The sequence below is a fragment of the Pungitius pungitius genome, chromosome 14, assembly GCF_949316345.1.
Source record: "Pungitius pungitius chromosome 14, fPunPun2.1, whole genome shotgun sequence".
NCBI classification, from domain to species: Eukaryota; Metazoa; Chordata; class Actinopteri; order Perciformes; family Gasterosteidae; genus Pungitius; species Pungitius pungitius.
This window is the reverse complement of record NC_084913.1, coordinates 13,621,942-13,648,560: the sequence shown is the minus strand read 5'-3', so window position 1 is coordinate 13,648,560 and position 26,619 is coordinate 13,621,942. Positions and strand designations below refer to the sequence as shown.

The window sequence follows — 26,619 nt, the reverse complement described above, 5'->3', positions numbered from 1 at the left end:
AAATGTGAGAAAGCAACTTTATTTTTCATTCCCGAAACTTGTTGAGTCGGTCATTTGGGTTTGTTTTTCTTCCTGGTCTGATACCCTTGTGGACATTTAAAAAAGACTTACTGCATTGTCTCGTTTCAGGTGGCAGAGCTCCAAGTATGTGGGGTGGTAAGTGTTTTACAGACCAGGGCTGTTAGAGGACGCTACGTGTGTTTACATGAACAAAATGTACTCCAAAATGACTGGGAAGACTCAAATATTTATTTTAGGAACTGGCATTGGTGAATGCCACATTTTGTTGACAACAACTGGAATAAACGTGAGTACGACGGGTAAAAGGAGCCGATATTAACGGGACACTGAGACAGTGAACTTCTCACTGCGTTTACTGGTTGGGTTTAGTCATCTGTCCCACTGTTCTTTCCGGGTACGAGTAGGAATAGTTAAGTCATTCTCTGGACTGTAATGCGTTTTGGAAAAAAAAAATCCCCACCAGGGGGTCTCAGTCGCAGATTTGTTGACGCTATTGCAATTTGTAAAGGTAGCCAGTAGAACACTATGAGCTCATGATCACCAAAATAAACACAAAAGAAGAGACTTCACCATCAACACAGTGGAAATAGGATTAAGCTGTTTGACCCAAGTAGGGTAGTGAAACATAAAATGATACATAGAACCAAAAAGACTGTAAACTAACGGCCTTCATTGTGGTTTTCGCAAAGCTGCTTGAATCATGAAATCCAATGGATAGTAAAAGTGGTTTCTCACAACTTTAAAAGTATTTCAACAACATTGTTATTTCTGACAACTGATACACTTTTTCCACAATTAATTAATGTTAGCTTTTTGCCATGTTTTTTTTCTTAACTAAAACTATGTCACTTTTGTTAGCCAAAAGTTTTTACAAAAGTAGGAAAACAATGAAAACCTTGTGGCGTCTTGCGCAGACAACACGCAGAAAACAACACTACGGGTTTGGTACTTAAAGTACACCTTTAAGTAACCGTGTGGTATGTTCTTACAGCACTGTGTACTGAACCAAAAACACACCACGTTTTTCACAAAGATCTGATATTGAAGCCGTAAATGTATCTAGAGGGTTCTGTGCAGTGCAAGGGGCTTCCTCAGCTAACTATGTCAGTTTGGCTTCTAATACACACCGTTCTCCTCATATGACAGACACATACACATTTCCATAGTATGGAGCAACTTTTGACTATAAGCGCCTCCGTAGTGACAAACCACAGCCGTGTGGGCTGCTACGCTTAACTGAGGAAACAAACATTTTATTCAATAGCCAAAATGCGTGCTGCTGCCTTTTCCTGTTGTGCGAGGACGAAATTAATCACAACAGCAGACGAAAACCCACGGGGCAAATGTGGCATCTTACACATCCTCCAGTGGTTTTTACAAATGCATTCTCATTCTTACCTAGACCTTTGCAGTCACTTCAAGAGAAAGAAAAAAAAAACACGTACAAACAGATAACATGTCAAACACAGGGAGGAGAAAGTGCAAATATTTTGGCGCCGCTTCGTTTTCTTTTCATGTTTTTCTGTACACTCTCTTTTTTTTTTAACTTTTGTGATTTTTCTGCCCCATCTTTCTCTTTCCTGTCAGCAGGCGTACAGATGCCTTCCCTCTGTGCCCTCTGCTCTCGTCTCAGCTTCCCTCTGTGCTCACACCAGACGACCTACTGGGAACACAAAGACCGTACAGATTAGAGTGAACATGGATTCACAATTTAACTTATTCGCATCAGCAGCAGCATCTACGGGATAAAGTGAGTGGTTACTAACTGAAGCTGTGGACCAGCGTCACATGTGCTGACGTTATGTGACAACCCAGCAAGAAGTTGTGCACGCGTGTATTAGTTCTGAATGTGCTTTTGGGAAAGTCGGTGCTCTGCACAAGGGATGGACTGCTCCCTCATCAATCAGATGAAGGGAGGGGGGGGGAGGAGGGATGCAGCCTGGGAGAAAGAAAAGGAGATGGGTAAAGAGCTTGGATTGCTTACAGATGGCTGTCAGATGGGAGCAGAGGTCCTCCAGAGGCTGTAAGGCCTCAGCCATGTGTGTGTGTGTGTGTGTGTGTGTGTGTGTGCGTGTGTGTGTCAGCAGCCCGTGGGGATGTGCAGGTGCACTCTCTGTCCCTGCTGCTTATGTAAGTGCAGCTCTAGATCTCATGAAGTCAAATACTTTGTTTTATTTGAAAAGCATCACAACCTCGTGCGGTGCTCCATAAATCCCAGATTATCTTCCATACGAGTCACGCAGCGCGTCCTTCCACCTTTTAAGTGTACAAAATAAATGTCACGGCCACCAATTTCTACCGAGACAAGTGGGATCCAGATGACTGTTTGCAGTCACAGCGTTGACATTTTTATGGGACTAAATGTCATCTCTCTATGTTCCAAATACACTGAACCTTTATTTTAAACCTCAATGCACCACATGACCAGCAGCCAGTAAAGCATTTATTGCAAACATGATGTAAAGAGACTACCGTCTTTCAGAAAAAAATGTATTGTGTACACGATGAATGCAACAAAGTAGGTGCCAGCGAGCTCATTGAAGGAAATTTACTAGCAAAGATGCTAATGTCAGGACTCTTCTTAGTCCAATTCCGTGTTGAAAGCCTTTTACTTGGGGCCCATCCGTACCATGCTCTAAATATTAAACCATTCAGCTGCTCACTGAGGACAGTCTGTGCCATTAACAGCACAAAGCTGGCCCAGCCTCTCCCTGGACACCTTGGCCCCACTCGTGATAAAGAGCTGAAAGCAGATCCCGTCTCACGGTGACTGCCCCCCCCCCCCCCCCTGGGACCAGCTAATGAAGACACTCACAAGCTGGGAATCATGGTATACCTGTACATGGTTAGCCAGAGATAAACAGGAGTGAGCTTATGGGTCATCATCACCATCTGACGGTAGTGCTGGTGAGGGGGGGGGGGCAGTGGTCATCGAACAGTCCCTGTCCTCTCCGCTACTTCCATTGCCGCACAGTTTGTCGAGCTGATGTCACGGTAATTAAAACACAAGTGCTGTTGGCTCTGAGAGGGCGGGGCTCTGTGCTCCCTAATGGTCCTGCCGCCCCGGTGCCAGGCCTGCCTCATAATGCCCCCCTTTCATTCCCTGCCTAATGACGGACACAGCCGGGACGAGAGGGAGAGGAAGAGGAGGAGACGAGAGCGAGAAGAGGGAGAAGAGGAGATTGACAGTGACACCAACTGAGTGTTTATGTCAATGCAAGCTTCAAATACTGAACAGAGCAGGAGGTTGGAGACGTCCTCTAAAAGCTCTCTGGGACAAGGCGGCAAACATGAGCTTTGTTTCCGCTTAGTCTTCAGTGCTTAATGATGTCAATATTCATCATATATCCTTATTTTCAATGATTGCTGTCTCTCTTCTTCTTGTCTTACAAGACTCAAGTTGACCTGCTCCTCCTGAAGATGTTGTAGATATCATATTATACTTACACCTACATTGGGGGCCTAAATTGGTCACATATTACAGATATCATAGCAGCGCGAACCACATTTTTCCAAAAGAACACTGCAAAGCTCAATGAGAGGCGATGCGTCCGTTACGTCAACCTCTGTGAGGGCTCACGAATGATTTATCCCCCAATATCTCATAATCCCAAATTCCCACGTCTGGTGTGTCCGTGGGCCTGCATGAGCATTAGCACATGTGTTTGCGCTTATTCAAAAGCACGTTTGTGTCTTTTGAACTGGAGTTAAGGCGTTCTCAAAGTGCATCGGGAGTTCTGCTGTCAAACGTTGTTGTTGTTGTGGTGCTCACTGCAGTGAGGGAGACACGACGCTTGGGCCTGCCTGAGCTACGAGACCCGCGGCCCCCGTGCTGCTGCTGCTACGCACCTCACCCAACATGAGGATTCCAGTGGCTCCAGAGGAGGTACGCCACCCGCTCCAGATGTGCTCCCATCTGTCGCACGTGCTCCCAGACTCTCGCCACAACACGTAGTGCAAACTGTAAATATGTCCAACAGCTCTCTGGTGATGATCCGAAGCTGCACCAGAGCGTAATAAGATTTAATGTCTGGCGAAGGCGGCCTGACTCTTTGCGACGCAGCCCATTTAGGATCAGCTCGACATGCCTGAGCGCAATGGCCGTCTATCTTAGCCACTGCAGAACGCCGCCACATGTTTTTGCAGACTCTGCTGTCTCCGTCTCGCCTTCCTTCTCTACGTACCTCACTCTCTCTCCACAGCCACCACTAGCTCAGAGCGCCCGAGCGGCAGCACGAGGGGGCCGCGCGAAGCGGTCAGCTCTGGAGCACGAAGGTGAGAGATTTGCTGACCACAGGGAAAACGGCGGGGCCGAGCCTCCTTCCCCCCGCTCCTGTTTACCCTGGCAGCGGAGCGCCGGGTCCGAGAGGCCTGACGCTATGCCCGCCGCCAGCCAGCGCCAGGGTAAACGCATGACCTCAGCGCGATGTGGCGCTGAACCGGCTAGAGTCAACAGAATTAATGGCAGGGGTAATTGCTAAATAGAGAAGGGGGTGTGTCAAAACATGTGTTATAATTCCTTTAGCATCGTTGGTTTCCATTTTTGGACAATTTCTTTTTGTCAAAGTAGGGACAAGACGAAGATGTGGTCTGGAGCTGAAATGAATGCTAAAAAAAATAAACCTAGCTGTTTAAATAATAATGTTCACGGCAAACACGGCAAGCTTTTTAAATGATGATCTGCTGCTTTTCTTCATCATGTGATCAAAAACTGAATATATTCGGGGTTGGGACTGATTTAGCCAATTCTAAAGGACAACTGCAGTACAGCACTAAAAGCCTGAGTTAGTGAAAGCGTATTAGTTTGCCTTACTGAACAATTTAGTCCCTTGCCTTGGGCCTTGGATGCCACTTGTTGTTGAGCTCCCTGCGAAAGAGAAACAAAACAACCGTCTAAGTATTGAACTTGAAGTATTGAGGTGGATTTGTTTGGAATATGTGTCCATTATTTTTTAAACTGAATGAATCAGAACATCTACCTGCTGAACATATCTGTCACTACTTATTTTTCCTTTCATGAATGGAGAGATGTACGTTGTAATCTGTTTTAAAACAGAGCATCTCTTTGACTACTTAAACATTTACTGCATATGTTTTCATTTGGATTGTAGCTGGCAGCAGCTTATCACTGAGGGGGGGGGGGGGTGCTTACTTAATGACCTCTATTTGGACCAGTGTGTACGACAAGTAGTAGCAGTGATGAGACGTGTCTGGATCCCCTAATGCGTTATGGTCTAAACATCAGACATGAAGTGGAGCATTGCACCATATTTAGACTGGCCCCACATCTGTTAATCCACATGCACTGCACGTGCACTTTATGATGAAATCACTAGTTAAAATCTGTCATCTGTCTACAAATGGAAATGGCTCTGTTTATTGTAGTTTACACTTGTAACTTGGCAATTAAAACAAACAAAACTTGGAGAATGTTAACACAACCAAGTGCCTCTTCTTTCCTCAAAAAAAAATCCTCAACTTGACGTGTTTCTATGAGACACTTCATTCGTTTCATTTTCAATAAGGAGCTGTTAAACAGGAGAAGAGACTCGATGCAGATTCCCCCAGCTGGCCTGAGGTCCACACCAGGGGCATGACCCTACTGCATGACCCCCCCCCGGGTTCCTCTTGCTCTTACCCTCCTTGCTGACGCCCAGGCAGCCTTTCAGCTCCTGCAGGGAAATGGCTCTGTCCTTGTTCAGGTCGCAGTAGTCGGTGAACTTGCGGGCGCATTTCTTGGGCTTGGCTTTCTTCTTCAGGTACCTCTTAAACGGCTTGAGTTCCTTCTTGTTGATGTCGTGGCTGCCATTGTTGTCCAGCTGGACAAAGTACCAGTGCACCACCCGCTCCTCTAAAGTGTGGCTGGGCTCAGGCTCAACAAACCTGGTTCGGATTAGAGGCACGTGGGACTTAAAGTATTGATGTTTTCAAGCAAAATGACAATCCAAAATCTACTTCAAAAGGCAGAAATACTTTTTTGAATACCATTAATACACAGATAAAGGAACATGAAGTGCAAAAATAAAACTGGAAATATAAAAGACAAATAAAAGTTTGACTTTGCACGTAAAATGATGAGCAATTCTTCAACCTGCATGACATACTGTTGTTTCTAATGAAATCACATCATTTTTCGTGCAAAAAGCATGTCCATCTGGATAACTCAGGCATGTTTTGTCAGGGACTGACAATGTGTTTCATTACAGCTCAGGACATTATGTTACAAATTCCACAGAATACACCAGCTTTAATCCCAAATGTCCTCCAGTCCCATCGGTGCATAAAGTGTTAACGTTGGCGTGGTTTCTGTGCCAAGATCATTGCATGTCAGGGATGAAAAATTAGCCGTCATCTTAGAAAACCAGAGGGAGGGATGATTTGAGAAAAAACAGAAGAGGAGTTTTCCACGAATGATCCGCCATGAGGTTTCCTGATCAGCCATCAATACTTGATTACTTACCTCCCACCACCGGAGGGGGCTGGTGAGTTTATGGCTTGCACCATGTCTGTTGTGAGGGCATCCAACAAGCTCGTAATGAATTCCACTTTCTTCCCTTCTGGGCAGCCTGGCACAAATCAAAGACAAGAATAAACCAGATTTACCTTCCAAGTAATTAGAGTCGTTACGGCACAGCGAGGCCACTACACTGCCGCTAAAGCCTCGACCCCAGTGAACCAGAGCGACGGAATCCTCCAGAAGGATTGTCCTCAGCTTAATGCCCAACCAGGTGTATCTCTGTGCTTGTGTTCCCCATTACGGCTCAACCAATAGAGGGGAGACACAGCCCGGCTGCTCTGTAAGTGCTCAGGGAGGCAGAGGCGAGGCACATGGCGAGAGGCGGAACAGGAGTGTGCGGTGATGAGAGTTGTGTTCAGCACTGCAGACCCGTTAACTTTTATGGCACAATTCGGAACACTTTTTTTTTTTTTTAATTGCCCAGATGTATGCTTTTAATGGCACGCTAAACCAGTGCAAATGTTTCCCTCCTAATTGTGTCTCTTAAAGGGAAACTTCAAACGCAGCTGCATTGTAAACTAATCTTGTCATTTTGTTATTTGTTTTACCCCGGTCCCTTCGTCTTTCACTCAAGCTTTCTCAGTCCGCCCCCTTCCTCCTCGTGCTCTGCTCTGTTCAGGCTTTTTGGTTCCCTTTGTGTTGGATCAGTGGGTTTTGCAGGAGGTGGTCTGCTGCCGCCAGGTGAATCCGATTAGCATTTCCAGGAAATGACAAGGTCTGAGAAGCCCTGCATGGCTGTGCCTTAATCCAAGTGTTAAATTGGGGTGTTATGGAGCGTACACCATTGTGTATGTGGCAAGGTGTGAAGGGCACGGCGTGGTGCGGGACCTGCAGAAGTGTTTTTTTAATTCTTTTTAAACCATTAAAAATGAGTAAAGTTGAATTCTGGCCCAGTTCAATAAAGTGATTAAATAGAAATAAAGAAAATCTGGTCCCAAAGCAGGTAGTCTGATCAATATTTACCCCCTGGTGTAGACAGGAGGGCCGGCCGGACACACGCTCAGCTCTGTGCATCCCAGCGGCCCACACCAAAAATATCAAAATCAATATGAATGGATAAGAAAGCCAAACAAAGTAACTAGTGTTGAGAATTGGACGGTAGACATTTCAGTGTATTTTACAGCTGATTTAAGAAATGGTTTAAAAGCGATTAGGGATGGTAACAGAAACGTCAGTAAGATCATGAATGCAGAACTACATTTATTGTTGATGGACTAGATGACATTAAACAAAAAATAAACCTCAGTTCCTGAACTGATTGAACTTGTAGATATTAGATCCTGAGTATCGTCGCTTTGTTGTGGCGCTTCAGAACATCCCTCCACAGTACATAAAAGTATCTCCACTCAGCACCCTGTGGTCTCCCAACACCCCCAGCAGCCCCCACACAGCCGCACCAGCACACCACGCAACACTCGCACCTTCCATAAAACATGCCCCACATCTGCTGCACAGTCAGGAGTCATGCTTGACTCTGTAAACTCACCAGATGGGGAATTAAACAAGAGTTACAATGCAACCTGAAATAAAGGGGAAACACTAGCTGATTTGAGTGAGCAGTAACGTGGGCAGCGGAGTTTGAGCCGAGGTTACGACCCCTGGTTTAAAGGAGACTCTGATCTTTGCTGCCGGGGAATCCAGCAGCACAAAGTGTGCTTTAGACCATTCTTAATCCAAACCCTCCATCAGGTCATCTAAGTGTGAAGGAGAAAAAATAATTCCATGTCTCTGAGCTGCAATGCTGTCAATAGATTGACTAAACCCAGCAGGTCAACCATTAGATTTCCCCAAATGCTGAGGCGGTTTGCATGGTGCTGTACTAAAAGAGATGTATCTTTCTTCTTTTAAAGCACTCACAAAATAAGAAATACTGAGGAAAAAGTGTCAGCTTCAAAACATAGCATGTCAATACCTAAAATAGTCAGCAGAGCGTTCACTCTCAGAGCCAAGGAGCTTCCATATAACAACAAGGCCAAGTTCCAAACTAGCACCTCCCCTTCATGTGCTGGATGCTATCAGTGTTTCAGGGTAACATTGGCAGCTCTGTCCCGCTGTTCATTGGATTTGGAACATGTTTACTCTCCAGCCACTTCAGCCAAAACGGTCATCCGATACAGCTTTACAGCTGCCAAACCCGTCGACACAAGTCCACGACTTTAAAAAAACCAGCAAGGTTAGCTGGAACCCACAAGCTGCTTTTGTTCACAACTGATGAAAAAGACCCTCAAAACTTTGTGAACTACATGTGTCATATGAGATCAGAAGGCCTGCAAACCATTGGTCACTAAAGATCGTTGGACAATAAGAATGTTGACTAAATGGAGGCGGAGTGAAAGGTGCAAAGGGAACCTGTCAGGTCTCTGGCTTGGAAGGGGTCTTCAGTGTCCGAGGTGCGTGCTCGCGCAGCGTCGTCACACTCTGGCGTCTGGTACCTGTTACACAGAGACGAGAGGACAGCGGGGACAGATGAAGGAAAGAACAGACCGGTCTCAGCAATGTGGGATCAGAGGGAAACAATTTAAAAAAAGATTATCTTCTTCAGGCCAGAGAACAATCTGAGCTGGAGCTTATAACCAGGAGCCTTTATGGAGGCAGCAGAGATAAGTCTCTGTCCATCCTCATTATGAAAACATCCTCTTCCCAGCATGGCTCTGAACTCTTTTACACTGGTGCGGCTTCATAAAACTACTGTACAACCTATTCCTGTTTAATCCGTTGATCTGCATGATTATTGACCGTGATTGGCTTCTCTAAAAGTGATTCGACATGACGTTGAGAGTCCTAACAAACCGCCCGGCATTATGCGTGGCATGACTCGTTTTCTCCTGGCCGTTGTATCGGTGGCTCTTTGCAGACATGTAGAATGGAAAATTCAGCATGTGTGTCTCATTCGCCGTTTTAGAAGCAAGTTGTCGTTTCTTTTTTCAGTCTGCAGAGCCACAGATCCAAGAAGTCTGATGCATGAAAATGCACATTGCTGTCTAGAGGAAAGAAATTCAGACGGGTGACATGAGGTCTGGACCAAAAAAATAAATAAATGTTATTTAAAGAAACGGTCGACTCAAGGTTGTCATTCAATATCTCCGAAACGCAGATGTGAATTCAGTCCGTGTATGGGATTTATTTTATTTTTTATGCAGCTGTCAATAATACTTTTATTTTATTTATTTATTGTTTTGAAACTAAACCTGCATTGTCCATTATTTAGACCACAGTGAAACTCAGTAACAGTAATGAGGGATGATTCCTCATCTCTTTATGGCTGCATAAAGTGTTGTATTCACGTTTCAGATACAAGTCATGAAAGGTTTAAAAAAAGACTTCTCCATCCCTTTTCTGATCAGGGGTTGAACCTTTGAAATATATCAACAACTATTAGAGAATTGGTATTTTTCAATTGTCCATCCTGTCCTCTATTTGGAGATTTTGGTAATACATTATTGGGAATTAAAATAAGTAATATTCCCATCAGTAATTGGTGTTTAGTGCTAATAAGATAATCACAATGTATTGTGATCATGTTAGCATTCTGATGTTAGCCTTTAGCTTGGAGAAACATGCTTCAGTAAAGCCTCACAGAGCTTAGACTTAGCTTGAAGAAAATGAAAATGATGCTGAACAGATTAATGAATGTAGTAACCACAATTTAATTGAAAGTATTCAGTCTGGGTGGAGTGATTTTCTACCTGGTGGATGTGGCGGGAATGGGCCGTCCCGTGTCCACCAGAACACACCAGCAGTAGCCTGTGGACTGGTGGCACTGGACCGGCTTGTAAAGGCCCGCGGCCCCGCAGTCGGGGATGAAAATGGCCTCGCGAGGATTCTGCCGAGCCTCGTCCAGTGCGCTCTGTCGCTCCTGGTCACAAGAGGGAACTTTCTCTAAAACCATGAGAAACACACTCAATACAGAGGCGCCAATACAACACAAACACACAAAAACATAGAGCAGATGTCACTGGCCAACAAGGCTAAAAACTGTGATTGAAAACGGAAAATAATAATGAAGGAATAGAAAATAAGTCTACTAATTGTTGATAGAGGCCTGGTTGAAAACTCAGTTTGACACATTCATCTACCTGAACCTGCTTCCTGCACATCTCATAAAGTATCTGTCGGATGTACTTGGTGAAAGTCACTATTTTGAGCTTGAAGGAGCGAAATATTGCAACTCCAATTCAGCTTTGATTGGGATTGGCCAGCTAACTATTGGTAAAAGGTAAAACATGTGTCTTTCTTCGGGTCATATTATAGAGCACCTGAAGCATATTTAGGGCTTTCTGTAAGTCTGTCAGGCATCATTCACTGCATTGTTACAAGAAATGTTAAATGTGGGTGTGAAGGGTATTAGAAGCATGCATGTTAGTTATATGCCTTTGGAACTGAACCATCTTTCTGTGAATACTCATGAAGCTCCATCTACTGACCTATCATGTGTGACGTGGTGAAAGAGTGAATCTTAGCAGAAGATAGTAGTAACCCAGTGTTATTTTATCACAGACACAAGAGAACCATAACAGGCTTAAATACTCTGTGTACAGCGCCCTGTCCGACTGACCCTTCAACCAAACCTCTAGTCTTTCCTCTGGTTGTATCGGGAAGTCCTTTCTTCAAGGAGACGCTCCTGCCGCACCGCGTACCACCACACGGTGTTTACGTTCACATCCATTTCCCCATCGCTCACTCTTGAACCAAGTTCAACAGAGCAGCATGCTAAACCTGTTACCACGGCGACGAAGTGTGTTTTTGCTGCTCCTCAGCCAATCTTTACTTTGCATTCGAGTGCTCTGCGAAGCATTGAGCTACACAAGGAGGGTCACAGAAAGCGTTTTGGGCCTGTTCTTCAGGATGATGTCACATCACGGAGCTCATTTGAGCCATTAATAGCCATCTGTGCCGGTAGCTCACACAGTTCCAGTTAAACAAATGTGTGTCGCTCATAGCTCCCAGTTTGTTTTCTGGCAGATAGCGGTTGCCAGCGGCCTGGTTAATGTCCACAGCAAGAAAGCAACTGTAAGAATTTGAGCAGAAACCCCCATATCTTATGATAAAGGGAACCCGTGTGTTTGACTTCTATACATTTTGCATCAACAGCTCTCAAGCCTTCACTGTCTGCACAGACGGACACCCTGTGGCTGACAACATTGGAGTGAAAGCCGGACTTGAAGCAAACCAAACGCCGATGGGGTCATTGGCCTTTCAGTGTGAAATCCACATTTACTTTACCGAAGCGATTGGGGTCAAACTTTTCTATTATACAATGAATCAAATGAATACATGTGTGGATGGGTCCATAGTAAAACATTAGCATCCAAATCCTCCAAAGTTCTGTTGGGAGTTTTAAGGTTGTTGTGGTTTTACAGTAAGTTTAGTTTGACCAATTACAAAAAAAGAACTTTTCAGGCCTAGAAATTTAGAAAGTAGAGCATACAGCAGCTTAAGAGCCAAATCGTGTTGATGTTCATAGTTGGTGAGGACCAGACACAGAACTAAAACAACTTATTCTGGGTGGTTCTGCAGCAGGTAACTCGGCTTTCTGGGTCTAATTAGCAAGCACTGAGGAATGTGTTGCTTTAGTACTCTCACCTTCAAAAATAATTGGACATCCGCATAAAAGAAGATGTCCCTTGAAATTTATTAGAGGTTGTCTAGTTTTGTACATCCGTTTATCAAATTGTGTAAAATAAAACTAATTTGTAATTGTCATAGTAATAATCAATATTCATCATCTTCATCCTTAATAAGCAGCAAGAGACTGATGGTGGTGTGCATGCTTTTGTTGCGTGTGTGCGTGTGTGTGTGTGTGTGTGTGTGTGTGTGTTTTCCTGAGCATTGCTGCCAACAGAGGACTAAACGTGTGCCTTTACACCGAAGACGTTTTTCTCCTGTGAAGACTCACACTCAAGTGTTCTAAGCGCTGTGCTGCGGCTCTGCTCCTCGCCAAGGTTCCTTCACATCCAAATTATTTAGCAGTGTTTATTATACAGAGGTTATGCTGGCGCCAGACGCTAGGAATCCCAAAAGAAAATTGTTTTTATACATATAAATGGAAAATGGCTGGACACAGGCGATGTTGTCCTCTCAGTTTTGTGTGCAGTTGAAATTGAATCTACGTCTTCTCTGCCTGCCTTGCATATCCGCGTTTGTGTTGTATTTATTTATTTTATTTTGATTATTTTTAAATTCTCTTGGCAGGAAACGAAGGATTAGAAACACAAACCCTCAGAAAACAAGTATTATATAAAACGAAAAAAAGGAAGGATGTCAGCAACTGTTTGCTCGTTCTTGTGGTCATTTCTCCTTCAGGGTGAACTGTTAATGGACAAAAGATGAACATCTGCAGTATCTTTGAGGAGATCCCACTTTGGCCCAGACTCCAAACAACGTGCAGCTTTTTTGTCTTTTTTTATTCACTTTTTTTTAATCATTCTTCAAATCCCTTCCTCCCACGTCCCTCCTGCCTTGAGTTTCCCTTTCTTTCCCTCTGTCCTCATACCTCCCTCTCTGACCCCCCCTCGCTCTCTCCTCTTCACTTCACCCCAATAGCTTTCAGCTGTGGGCTAATCACTGCAATATTGTCTGTAGCATGCGCTGTCTGCAGTTAAAATAGCGGAAGCGTTAGTAATGGGGGAACTGTGTGAGTAGGTATGCAGGTAGATAAGCCAGAGATGACGGTGGGGTCTTAACACGACTGTCTTGCGTATCGTTGGTCAGCTTGTTTGGTCACGGCGTGTTGCTGTAAGAAGAAGTAAGAACTGCTCAAGCTGCCATAAACCACGTACGCAAATATCACCTTAAACACACACACAGATTTTATCCCAACTCGTGTTCTTGGACAGCACAGTGGGACTAGTTCCCCTCAACATTTGCTTTGCCTCGCAGCATGGTGGGGGGTAAGTGGTTAGAGAGTATCAGTAACAGTCTGGCAACAAAGCATCGATTTGAAAAGGGATCTTTGCATCACTTTAACAGCATATCGCTCTTGATCATAATTGTGGGGTATCCAGAAATCCAGTTAAGCAATACTGTAGTTGATGTGAATGAAAGGGGGGCTGCTTTATAGTACTTAGTAGTGTGTGAGGAGAAAAAATGCTCTAAATGTTGACGGTTTGCTGCACCAAACCTTCCCTACATGGCCAACAGTCACTCTCGATATTTGGGGATTTGAATGTTTTAAATGCAAAGCGAATGCAAAGAAAGAACCAAGTTAGGGAGAGAATGAAAGAGAGGATAAAAGGAAAAACAAATTCTAGATTAATAAGGTTTTTAAATAGGTCTATGAAATAACTACTGTATTAACATTAACTATCATGAAGAGGGCACATTTAAAAAAGTAAAAGAACGTTTGCTGCCAAACTATGAAAACATGCAAACATGTACTTTCATGCACACACATTCTTTCACTAGCACACATATTCGAAACAGGCGTTAAATCTCCTTTTGAAACACACATACACAAAATCACACACACACAGGACGCAATCACACACAGATGCAGTCGAGGACACACACGGTGCTCATGTCTCTCTCAGACGTGATGACACGTCCTCTGCAGTCGGCCTTGTTGCTCGTACTCGGAGGACATCGGATGCTAATTGGAAACAGGAAGCTGGTGTTCCCACTGAAGTTTTAAAGAGCTGTCACGGAGAATCGCTCTCAGCTTCTTTAATGCTGCACCTCCCTTACCTAATTAACTTTAAAATGTACACACGTATTCAGCAATAATATTAGTGTGTGCAGATGCAGTGGCAGATAAACACAGCACTTGGTCAGAATGTTTGAGGGCTTTTGTTGTTATAACATTTGGATGATGGAGACACAACAGTTCAAACTATTCTACTCATCTTCTAAAACCTGTGTAATCTATGCAAAACATGATTAACCCTAACTTTGCAAAGCGTGAAAGGCGTACCCACAGGGTAGTGGACATGTCGGGGAGGGGGGGGTGAATGAAAAAGAGACAGAGAGAGCTAAAACAAATTAGACCAGAGGAAAGAAAACAAGAAACATAACACCGGCAGCACGGCGCTGTCCTCAGACCGGGAAAACTTCACCTCAAACCAGCTTTCTGAGCTCACTTTATTCCATGTTGTGTCAAGTTCTCATTTACAAGATCAATGTGGGGTAGATTTAAAAATGTATCCTATAAAAACATGATTTTTGAGTGTCCTGGAAGAAGTGGTGGTTTTATCAGTGATATGTTAAGGGAGGCTGTATATCTGTGCCACTGCCTTGATAGAGACTTGATGCCTTATTGCTCGAAACCATTTTTAAGTGTGATTAAAGATTCATATCAATGAAGACGTTTGGCTCACCTTGCTTTCTCAAAGTGGAGCTGTTCTGCTTATTCTCCTTATAAACCAGCTGTTTTATCCACAGCGTTGGGGCGGTTATTTCTGCGATGACAGGGAGACAGAACACAGATCAATGAAATCCATACCGTCAGATGATTGTCAAAGAATTCCCCACAGCTCGCCTCATTCAGCCCTGACCCGCCAGCGGCAGCCTACTTCAAACACTTGGACCGCCGAGCTTTGCCCACAAACTTAAAATTGAAATTGCAGTCAAGCATCCCAGCAGTTCCAAAAATATCAAATGTGTCATCTGTTATTTTCAACTGTTGGGAGTTTTCCGTTGAATACAATGGTGCATTCTTAAGAAATGGCGTCTTGAGTTTGAATATTAATAGTCCTGACACACTGCAGCTTCGCCGAGGTGTCGGAACAATCTGAGAACCGACAGGTTTACAAAAGAGACCTTGTGAGTCGCATCGCCATGGAAACCTCGAGGGAGGATCTTAGCACTGTGTGACAGGTGGAGGTGGAACAACAGGAGCCTTACCGTCACCCTCAGGGGGGACGTGAGTCTCCATGGTGGGCGTGGGCTTGGAGCCATCATCTGGGTTGAGAGTGAGAAAGAAACGGAAGGAGACTACCATTATTGAGGTTAATACAATCTACTCTCCAGAACTGTTGAATGGTTGGGATTTGCACATGGCCCGGCCAAGACAGAGAGAGAAACAGACGGAGAGAAAGATAGAAGAGCAGAACAACATCTCTCACATACGCAGGAATCCACTTCTCACACCAACATCATCAGGCTGCACACTTCCTCACAATCACAATGTAAACCACACATACGCACACTCACACACAGACACACACACACACATATGAGGGCAGCGCGGGTGTCGCTCACTCACAACTAACCCAAACCCCGCGGTGGACGGACCTCTGGACTGAAATAAGATTTGCTGAGTCGTCCGATTGGTCGGCCTGCTTAATAGCGCTCATCCGGTGTATGCGGTTACGTTTGGCCCTAATACAGGTGGTATGCTGTATCCACTTGGCCGGGATTTCTTCTGGATATTCATGTCACTCGAAAATAAGTCTTTTGGGGGTTTTCCTTGCCGCAATCAGCCATTTGAACTTGTATTTGTTCAGTAGAAATTTGAAACATTACTTTCCCCAAGCGTGTAAATACTTAAGAATGTGATGACCTCGTGGTCTTTCCTCGAGCATCACCTTCACCATTGTCATGATCTTTCATTTGGGGCTGTTTCATTTGGGGCTGTTTCCTAATATTGTAAAACAACGCTATGTGGACGTTTTTTCTTTTTTTTAAATCCTTGCAATACAGATGTGCTGCATCCAGCCTGAACACTATGATACATGATGATCACCATGATGACCACCAGGTGCAGAGCGCCAGGGGCCGGGACCAAAACCGACCGACCATCTCTCACCTTGTGCTGCAGCCTCCCCCGTCATCCTGAGCTAGACCTTAACTACACTTTTGCAAAATCAAATAACTCTTGTGCACATTTTGTGCCATAGAAACTAGGGTGTCTGTGTGGAAAAAAAGCCTCATTGCCCTTTGCTCTCTTTTTAAACAAGTGTTGAAGAAGCAGTTAATTGGTAACACAATGATGGCCTAACCATAACACTTAATTTAAATGGCACAAGTCAGAATAAAGAATAAATACAAATGTTTTTTTACAAAAACAAATACAATATATACAAATACATCGCACAACGAGTTGTTGATGACCAATTATGACGTCTGCGCGGAATTCCTTCACCGTGACACTTTCATTCTCAGTTTGCCTTAGATAGACATGCACAGGCTGAGAGAGTCGGTGTTCTATTTAAGAAATTGATAAGTTGTAATGAATCTTAGATGATGCTGTAAATTCAGTTTCCTAGAATACTCACCCATGTCCAGTGCTGTAGCATCTGGAAAGTTCCTTAGGAAATAATGTGATCAAAAGCAAACCACAGAGAACTGGAGTCATTCTACAAACACTAAAGACCTTGAATGAGACGGCTTGTCTGCATATCGAAACAAATGAGGACAAACTGACCTGATCTGGTCAAACTGTAAATAATAAAATAGAGCAGATACAACGTTGATCTCAGTCAGGTGTAACCCTGGGTCAGAAATAAGTTCCACCGTTTGGTTTATTCCTTTTTGACTATTTTGTTTTACACTGTTGTTGACTGAGCTGCATGTTAAAACAAATTCTGTAACTTACAGTATTTGTCAATTACTGTTTGATCCAGGTCTGGACTGTGAGCTACAGACTGCTAGGGGGAAAGAAGAACAATTAATGGAAGCATCGATAAATAAATTAGGTTATAAAATAACCTCTGGGTTTGGAAACAATTAAAGTGCTTAATAATAAAGAAACTGTTGCAGTTTCATCAACAGATCCCATTTGAAGGAAGACTAAGACTAGAAGACTAGAGCAAAACCACATACTTACAAAACACTAGTTTAAAGATATATTATTTAAATATGAAGAACATTTAAATCCAAGTACACTAAGCGAAACATCAGTCATGTACTTTTCTGCTCTGCGCAAATATGGACTTTGCACGGACCAGACAGAACTAAACCAGGTCAACTCAATCACTCAAATGGAAGCACTCACATGCACCCACGAAAACACACACCAAACTCACAGCCGATCCCAACTCACCTTTTCTACCAGGGTTCGGTGGCCCGGGTGGTCTATCGGTTACTGACCCTGTGAAGACAAGAGTAAAAAAAACATAACAGGTACAAAGCAAAGACAGAAGGCAGCACCAACTCCTGTGGGACGTTTCAAGAGCTTGATTCCAAAATGCTCTTTTTGAAGCAAAAAGAAACCCCAAATGTACACAGTTGTAATTTTAAATAAATTATTCGGCTTGAGTCAATGAATCTTTAAAAAAAAAAAAAATCCTTCCTCCAAACCACTGAAATACTTAACTAAGTTTGAGAAGGTTTGATGATCATATTCTGTTAGTACTTGGTAGCGGGAGCACATTGAGACATCAGGCTATTGGCATTATTTGATGACTAATGCAAACCTGTGTGATCTGCACCATCTGTGCGTATGCCGTTATATTCAGACGTACATTTGCAAATTGAATTATGGTTTGGCGCATGCAAGTAGTCACGCATGCAGAGATGCATGAGGGAAAATTAGGTGGGCAAAGTGGAGGCATTTTGAGTCAAGGCAACTGGAAGGAAATGTACTACCTGACAATCCACTTGTCCCAGCATGAGTTCCCATAAATTCACGGAAGTTTCCTGCAAATGTATGTGAGATGATTGATTTGGGTCATAGTTTACGGGGCAGGTACATTTGGAGCAGCTGCATACGGTTTTAGGTTTACTGTACCCAGACTGTGGTCCCAGTGTCATACATACCTTTGCATGAAACAATGAAGATATTGGATCTTATGGAGGACAGAAAGGAAACCGGTAGAGACACTGTAGTTCCTTAAACTACCTTTACGAATTTTGTCAACTTTATTTAGACCTGGACCTGGTTTCATTTAAGAAGCATGAAACAATAGACCGTTAAAGTTTTTGCTTGAAAAACAAAAGAATAGATGAATCGACTGAATTCCCAGGTAGAATTACATTTTCAGACCAAAATATAACCACAGCGATCACTGAATACATTTACAGAGCAAAGTAATTCTGCTTTGCCAAAAAGTTCCAATCTGGTCCCTACTCTTTTTTCTTTTCCATCTAGATATTTCATGCCATCTTTACAGAGGTGACTTCTGAAGGAAGCAGAGCTATCGAACCACACGGTTTGTCGAAAGACATCAGAAGATGGTTCAAAAACATGAATGAACTGTGTTGACTGACGGAAGAGTTTCCTCGAGCTGGTTCATGTGGACACAGCGGGGCCACTTTCATTTCTTTTTTTTTAACATTTCTAGTGGATCCAAAGATTTAAAACAATCCATGAACATATAATAAACAGGCCTGGTTCGTTTTTTTTTTTTACTAAATACACATTTGGGTCCTGTGGTGCACAGAAGAGTCATTCTCTAGATGCACAATGAATTGTTTCATCCCGTAAAAAGCTTTGTTTGCTGCAGAAACACGTCATAACTTGGGATTGACTCTGAACCTCCGCTCCGCTCTAGTACACTGGGCTTTTGTACCTGGGAGAAGTGGTTTCCCGTCCGAATGGATATGCGACCATGCTCCATTTACTGATCCTACTGAAAGGACTGCGACTCAGCAGGTGCCAGGGGAAACCATACTGGTGATTAGTGGCACAGGTGGGGAAATGCAGAGAAAGGAAGGCAGACAGAGTGAGATAAGGGAGAAGCGAGGGGGCGGGAAGCCTCAGGCGCTCTGCTGAGCTGCTTCACAGGGGCATGCGACCGCTCTCACCGCACTCTCCACACAAAATTTGCACCATATGCTCTAGTGGTCTGTGCAATCCAATTCTGGCAAAGACCCATGTGTATTATCTTCTGAGGGAAAATGATGGTGATTATCATAAAGTGTTCCCATCCCAAGCGCAGCTCTCCTCTCCTCTGGCCTGCTAACAGCAGGACGAATAATGTGTGCCCATTAGCCTTTCTCGTTGACCCTGCACCTGCTGTATGCCACATGACATGAAATACAGATGTGCCCACTCTTTAGCTGTTACGCACAGGCCCAGACGCACTGTGCTGCATCCATCCTGAACCTTTTGCTCAATAAAGCGCTATGAATTTGAACTGTTTCTGCTTGAACTGTGTCAAAAAACTCCAGTTCCTAAAGGGACTGAAAGATAATTGGCTCAAACCTCAGTGACTTGGCTTCCAGGGAGATCTTACATATGCTGCCTCTCCACCCTAATAAAGAACATCCAACCATCCCACGGGACTTTAAGTCACACAAGCTGGAGGCAAGCTCTGCTGCCGATGACATTCTCACAAAAAAAGACATTTTGCTCGTTTCCCCCCCCCCCCCCCCCCCCCTCTCCCCCAGTACCTGAACACACCGGGGTCCTGTTGTGCACCGAGGAGCCACTCACTGGCTTGCCGTCACTGGTGACACACCAGCAGTAACCTGTCAGCGTATGGCACTGGACCTGCAGATAATAATAGTTAAATAGACCAACCAAATCATGCACATGACGAGCAACAATAGAAGGTTTCACGGGAAAGTCTTGAGAAAAGCGAAGGACAAAGGGGAAGAAATGTGTGGTTGTGGCGCGACGAACCTGCGTGAATGTGCCGTCGTCGTTGCATTCTGGGATAAACAGGGCCTCCTGAGGTCTCCTGCCTTGTTCCAGGGCCTGGTTCCTCTCAACGCGACACTTGGACTGACCTGCATCTGTAACAGATTAACAGGACAGCCCGCTCTCACACACCGAGTACACACAGCGCTGCTGTTGTGTTGTCTTTTTTCACCGGAGACATGTGTTCTGTGTCAACAACACCCCGTTCGCACCGGGCAGGCGCTGACCGCTGCGAACACACTTTACCAACGCCGGACGCTTTGGACGGACACAATGGCCGCGTTGCTGCTGTCAGGAGACACAGAGGGAGGTGGGGGCAGAGAGGTGGGAGACAGAAGTGGGCTCTGCACCAGCCGGTCGCTGCCTCAAAAACCCGTCAGCAACTACTGTTTTTATTGCACTCTCAGCTCCTGTGGAGTCGAGCATACACACACCCCCACGCCATGGGGAGTTTTATTACAAACGTGTCTCTGGACCAGAAAGGAGACAGACATGTTGTCCCCTCCAAAGTCAAAGCCTGGCAGAGGCAGAGCTGGCTGCCGAGGTCCCTGAACAGGACGGAGCAGAGATGGATAATGTGGACTGTGAGTGAGAGTGCATTTAATCCTAATATACAGACGGGCTTATTAAACTCTAGCTCTTGTGTCGTTTAAGGAACAAACAGAATCCGTCCAACGTCCTGCTGAAGACCTCAACGAATCACTAACAAGTCCGTGAAAAGGCAGAAATAACGCACATCCAAAGGCGCATGTTGCCAGGAGAGTTTGATTGTGTGCCAAACACGTACTACATAACCTGACGGGAAAAATTGTTCTGATCTGAATCCCACACACACACACACACACCTCCGAAGGCCTTTTCCAGGCTTTGCCATGGTGAACGAGGGCTTCTTAATGAACTGCCTGCTTGAGTACATCTGCCGTTCCACTACAACAAAACCGGCTTACTGCACCTACGAAGACCGGGTGAGCTGTGCCCAGCTCTCCTCTCCCTGGCACGCCGTTTATTATGAAAGCAAAACGTGTATTAGCATACAGGCGACGCAAGGTTGCCTCCAGAAATGGATTTGTTGGGGATTGTGGTTTTCTCAATATAAAAATGAGGGCAGGAGAAAAGGGAGGAAATGCCATGTTCCAACCTTGACTCCAGACCTATCAATCTTTGATGTCGTTGGGCGGCTGGCATCCAGAAAGCGAGGAAGTGTGCGACCCTGGTCTGTAACAACTTACACGCCTACAGCGGAAAATGAAAGACATCTTCAGCTAAGTTCCCCCTTCTGACGGCTCCTCTTTGAGTCCTACTTTTCCGTCTTGGTTTTTGCTCGGAGCCGTGACAGCTTTGGTTACCGTGTGCGGTGTTAAGTCTCTGATTTAGTGCTGCCGCTGAGTCTTTGCTACAGAAGGACCCGTCATGCCATTTGAGCTCCGTCCTCCACCGTGTTTCTGGTCCCGTTGGTTCAGATTCAAAAGGCGCCTGGCGGCCTTACCTTTGAGCTCCACGCCACTCGTCTCCGACGTGGAGGTTGGTGCCGGGGCCGGCGGCAACTGATCGATTTTCGCCCAATTTTTACCTGAAACAGAAAAGTGACCTGCAGCTTTGTGGAGTCTTGGCATGGTTAAGGCAAGGCAGCATGCAACTGGATCCAATATCAAAGCCCTTTAGGCCGATGTTCTGGGGAACCTTTCCGGCGGCGATAGAGGCGAAAATAATTCTATCCTAATTTCAACCCTCTTGCATTCATCTCAATATGTCTTGACACATTTGAAGACTAGAATACATATTCTACATATATAGCCGTTCGGGAAATCCCCAAATAATGCGAATTCTGTTGTATCAAACTTCCAGTGCCAAGTGCTGACACACAGTGTGCAAGCATGCACGTCAACAGTTTCTGGTCACCGGTGACTCATCGGAGGTTCCATCCGTGGGTAGATCTCCTCGGAGCACTTACGTGGAGTGAAAACGCGGGTCGAGTCCTCACCTCGACAGCGGCCGCGGTGGGCCAGTGTCAGCGCCTTGTCCTTGCAGCGCGCCCTCTGCAGCTCGCAGCCCGTCTCGTAGCTGCGGCCGTCCGAGCCGCACACCGGCTTGCCCTGTGTCCGGGAGCAGATGACCCCACAGTGACTGTCCCTGTCTCCGATCAGCCACTGCAACGACACATTTAACTATTTCATTTACTCTTATTCCACCAAGAACTGCTTTCTTTTGGGCTCCTTGGCGTTCTTTCTAGAGTTACTGTGCTTGAACAAAGGCTGCATTCAGCTGGATCTGAAATGATGCCAAACTAACGCACAAAACTGGACACATGGTTCACTTCCACATTTTGCTCAAAACATTTCTTCCGTCCTCAAGCGCTGCTTCTCTTTGTTTAGGCTACTGTAACGAGCTCCGCACTCAACCTGAGGGCCAGTTTATCTAATGGATCTTTGGCTGAAGACGGTTCGAACCTCGATTGGGTTTCAAAGGACCCAAACCACAATCAGAGCACCCCCCCCCCCCGGGTCACTCATGATCTATTAGTGAGCCGGTCCTACTCTGCCGTTGGAAGGCGTCCTTCTCTCTGACAGCAGTAATGGTTCTTGGCTTTGCAGCCGCCTCAAATATATTGAAGGTCTGAAGGATTTCAGGGGGAACGCAAACTGCAGCAGGAAGATGGAGTTGTGGGTTAGCGCGGAGCGAGAGAGTAGGCGTGCAGCGAGGGGCACCAGAGTCCTCTGCGGGGGAAACAGTGTGCCAGCAGCGCAGCCGAGCCAGCTCGCGTTGAAATAACACCAGGAGCTCTTTATTAGATCTGGATTCCTCACACTCAATGACAGCTGCTCAAAAGACCAAAAGAAGGACAGAAATTGAGCAATTCTCGAGAAAACAGTTTTCACCCACGGCCTCTTAAAGTAAACAGCATCGAGCTTGTTGGGGCTCTTGATCGGACACAGCAGATCTCATTAGGGGGAGGTATGGAGGGAAGGAGGTGATGGAAAATGAAACGCAGCCAGAAAACAAAAAAGCCCAGTTTCTGTCCTTCACTTGCCAACTCCTATCGGACAATCTTTTAAAAAAATGATCCACAGTCCAGAGTGCGTGTATGCAACCACACCTTTCATTCTTCCTCTCCCTCCTCATCATAATGCCCGACTGTATTTTGAACAACAGTGAAATTGTTGCTCGGAGACAGATTTTCTCCAAACATATTAAGGCCAATCAGACAGACCTGAACAAAGTGTAGATGCTATCGAAGCCAAGCCACTGACGTCATGAAGTAGTTGGTGTAAAACTGGATCTCATATACAAATTAATTAACAGGGGTGTTCATTTCGTGGCCTAAACAGATTAACCGCCTGATTCATTCACTCTGCCAACAAAGCACTCTGCGCATTTATGGCTTTGCGTTTATATTATTATTGGTGTTTAAGTTTGACTGCTCCAGTCAGAGCCGTCTTGTCTGAGGTCTTTGCGTCTTCAACCATTCTGCTCCGTAGCAACTGCCAGTAACATCATTTTTCAAGTATCCGTGACACTGTTTGGACACTAACCCTGTCATTTTCTCATTACTGGAGGTGTTCACCTCGGGAAATATTTACTTCATATTTAGAATAGTGTTTTAGTGTACGCTGTACAGAAAAATTAAAAAAACTAAACTAAAGGAAATGAAAATACTTATTTATATGAATAAAAGTCAGGGAAAAACTAATACTAACACTAACTCAATAATCTTCAGGGGAACATGTGTCTTGTTGCATTTCGTCCATTTACTGTCTAGAGATTTAGCCGCGATGCACGAGAAAGCAGGCAATCACCAAAGTAACAGCAACATATTTCAGTTCAACCTTTGAACCTCAGTAGGGCCACAAATGAGGCCGACTCACTCAAACTACTTGGATGTTTATTTCTTTGTCACATACTATAATATATCTTAGTCTTCTCCCTTTTGGCGACCGGGAAGTGACACAGGGATTTAAACTTGTAGCACAAATTGTAAATCCAAAATGTGGTGAAGTAAATGAGACAAATAATCATTTGTGGGTTTTTTTTACTTCCCTGTTACCACAGAGCATCTGCCAGCGCTCACAGTCATTCAGTTCTAAATCCCAGCAACTTAATCATCATTCATGTGGTGAAAAGCCTTCCAACTGGTGAGCTAATAGCACCTGTGTCGCATGCAAATGAATTGGTTTGCATCGTGTTCATATTAGTGATGACAACAGCCCTTTTTACAGCGTGTTTTAGTCCTGAAACTCATTGGAAAAAATGTGGAATAATTTCCCCTCCACAGGACGGATTTTATAACTAATTATAACACATTGGGCAGAATGGTTGGGAAGTTATTTTGCCTTATCTACCTAATTATCTGAGAAGAAAGAGATTAGACTCTTCCTGAAGTAGAAATAGACACTGAAGCCTCGGTATGTTCCAAATAAAGTAAGATGAAGTAAGAGGAGAAATATTCTGAAAATACTGTACAGGATCACATGTTTTTATATCAATAGAAAACATTATATATCCTGTTAGAACATCCAAGTTCTGAGCACAAAGAGACTTGTTTTGCTGCATACTTCTCATAAATCGTCTAACAAGGTGAAAGGATAAACTGCAAATAATACTTTAGAGGACGTCAATCCAACTTCCCTCAGCGTAACGATATGAACAGAACCACCACAGTAATAGATGGGATTTCAGCCTTGAAAAGCATCGAAGAATAGTAGAAAAACAGCCCAGAGGAAAACTAAATCATGATGTGCCTCTTCATGAACAAATGCACATGCAATGAGACATAGAAAACATGGAGCTTCAGTTCAACTTTGGCGGTTTTTAGGTGAAGGACAGGCACAATGTCGTAGGGGAAAGAAACGCGTATCTGCATTGTGCCTGCGTTGTTTTCCCGAGAAGCGAGAAGCACGCAGCTGGAAGCCAGCGATGACATGTTCCTCCACGTTCTGTGGATGTACTGAAACAGTGTGTCAAAGTGATGAACCCTTCGATTTGTAAAAAGTTAAGAGCCACAGAGGCTGACCCGTCCCCCCCCCCCCCCGTCCCTGACGCACAGCCTTAATGGATTCAGCCGCTCGGCCTCCTCTGTCATATAAAACGTGAAATAAAGGTTTTCGAGACGACGTTGTGCAGTAAGTGGAAATAAACAGTCCTACCAGCTCTCCCACACGTAGTCATTTCTCGGTCATACCGTCCCACCCACAGACTCGTCTCCCGTAAAGGTGAAACCCGAGAATCCGGCAGATAAGGAAAGGTTTCCCAATTCACAGTTGGGAAAAGAAAAGAAAGCATGCCTTATAGGAACATTTTGACTTTATTGTTCAGCTTTTAAGGTGAAGTTGCTGGCAGCCCAGTAGTCTCATTTACTCTATAATGTGCACATGAGTATTAAAAGGAAAGTTACTTTGCATGAACTTAAAGAAATAAAGCTCAGCATACGCCTGTTTAAAGTTGCTGGTTACAGTGTCATAAAAAGAAACAAACAATGTGCTGGAGAATTGGTTTGGACACAGTTTACAACATTCACACCATTCAACACTGTAGTGACAGCTACCGGACCAATGATGGGTGCTGGAGGAGCAGGGAATCAAACCAACAACTCTCTGATTGAAGGAGGACCGTGGTCCGCTCCCCACAATGTTTAAAAAAAAGGTTACTTATTCAGCTTAGAGGCGCTTGTTAATGTTTTTACCTTTGAGCTGAGCAAAGCTAGCAGATTCACCCACTGCCAGTCTTTGTGCTCTGCTAATTGACTGTAGCTTCACATTTGACAGACAGAGAACATCAAGCTATCGGCAGTTAGAGCGTGGCGTGAAACGGTTTGTGTTACGGATGACATGCCTATAAGTTGCTGGGTAATGGACTCCATTGAACCTTAAATTGCTGGTGCATAACCGCACTCGCCAAATAACAATTTTAGATTAGAACAGCGGAGCATCTAATCTAATCTTCTGAGACTCTCCACACTGTCTCACGACAGTCACTGTATAAATGTACCACTACAATAAATGTGCGGTTTACATTTAAATCCTGCCAAAACGAAGACAAGACTAACAGTGAAGGACACAGAGCCTGGTTCACATTAGTATGTGAAAAACATCTATGACCCTTGTGGAGATCAACCCAGTGAGTGAAGCTTGTCTATAAGCACCACACAAAGCATTTGACAGCATGCGCACACTTTGCGTGGCTTGTAGCTTCCCCAATACGATCCAAATTGCCCTGATGTAAACCCCACCCATCTGGCCGCTTAAGGGGGTAAAAACAAATACTACGAGTTATTTTCAGTTACTGTGTCTAGCTCAGGCCTGTTTGACAGCAATCAGCTGCTACAGGATTATGGGACCTGGCATTACCTCCTGAGGGAAAACAGCCCCTCATAATGGCTGGGGTTGAGACCCGCCCGACGCCCCATAATCAAAAGAAAACAAACACATCTAAATTGGACAGACCTACATGTAACAGGAGCTATTGCTGGATCCTTTTGAGGGGCACACACTGCTCCAAATAACATTAATTACCTAAACATGTGGGGGAAAGCTCCCCCGTGCTCCGTTTCTGCAGATCATTATGCAAA

The 26,619-nt window shown here is 44.6% G+C and overlaps 1 protein-coding gene across 11 annotated transcripts in view; it reads right to left on the bottom strand.

Moving 5' to 3' along the window:
* Positions 1 to 231: 231 nt before the first annotated feature.
* Positions 232 to 26,619, bottom strand: part of smoc1 (SPARC related modular calcium binding 1) — a 33,910-nt gene continuing 7,522 nt past the window's right edge. Inside the window, exons 2-15 of one of the 11 annotated variants that reach the window (XM_037485760.2) lie at positions 22,009 to 22,204; positions 21,544 to 21,627; positions 20,040 to 20,152; positions 19,808 to 19,907; positions 18,062 to 18,112; positions 17,517 to 17,564; positions 15,377 to 15,466; positions 14,851 to 14,931; positions 10,225 to 10,417; positions 8,888 to 8,970; positions 6,482 to 6,587; positions 5,660 to 5,904; positions 4,835 to 4,888; positions 232 to 1,681 (exon numbers count right to left, since the gene is read on the bottom strand). In XM_037485760.2, coding sequence (XP_037341657.2) covers positions 1,668 to 1,681; positions 4,835 to 4,888; positions 5,660 to 5,904; positions 6,482 to 6,587; positions 8,888 to 8,970; positions 10,225 to 10,417; positions 14,851 to 14,931; positions 15,377 to 15,466; positions 17,517 to 17,564; positions 18,062 to 18,112; positions 19,808 to 19,907; positions 20,040 to 20,152; positions 21,544 to 21,627; positions 22,009 to 22,204 — 1,458 coding nt within the window. In that variant the 3' untranslated portion in view covers positions 232 to 1,667. Of the gene's footprint in view, positions 1,685 to 4,834; positions 4,889 to 5,659; positions 5,905 to 6,481; positions 6,588 to 8,887; positions 8,971 to 10,224; positions 10,418 to 14,850; positions 14,932 to 15,376; positions 15,467 to 17,516; positions 17,565 to 18,061; positions 18,113 to 19,807; positions 19,908 to 20,039; positions 20,153 to 21,543; positions 21,628 to 22,008; positions 22,205 to 26,619 lie in introns of all 11 variants that reach the window. The other 10 variants (XM_037485761.2, XM_037485762.2, XM_037485759.2 and 7 more) reach the window with 10 other exon arrangements.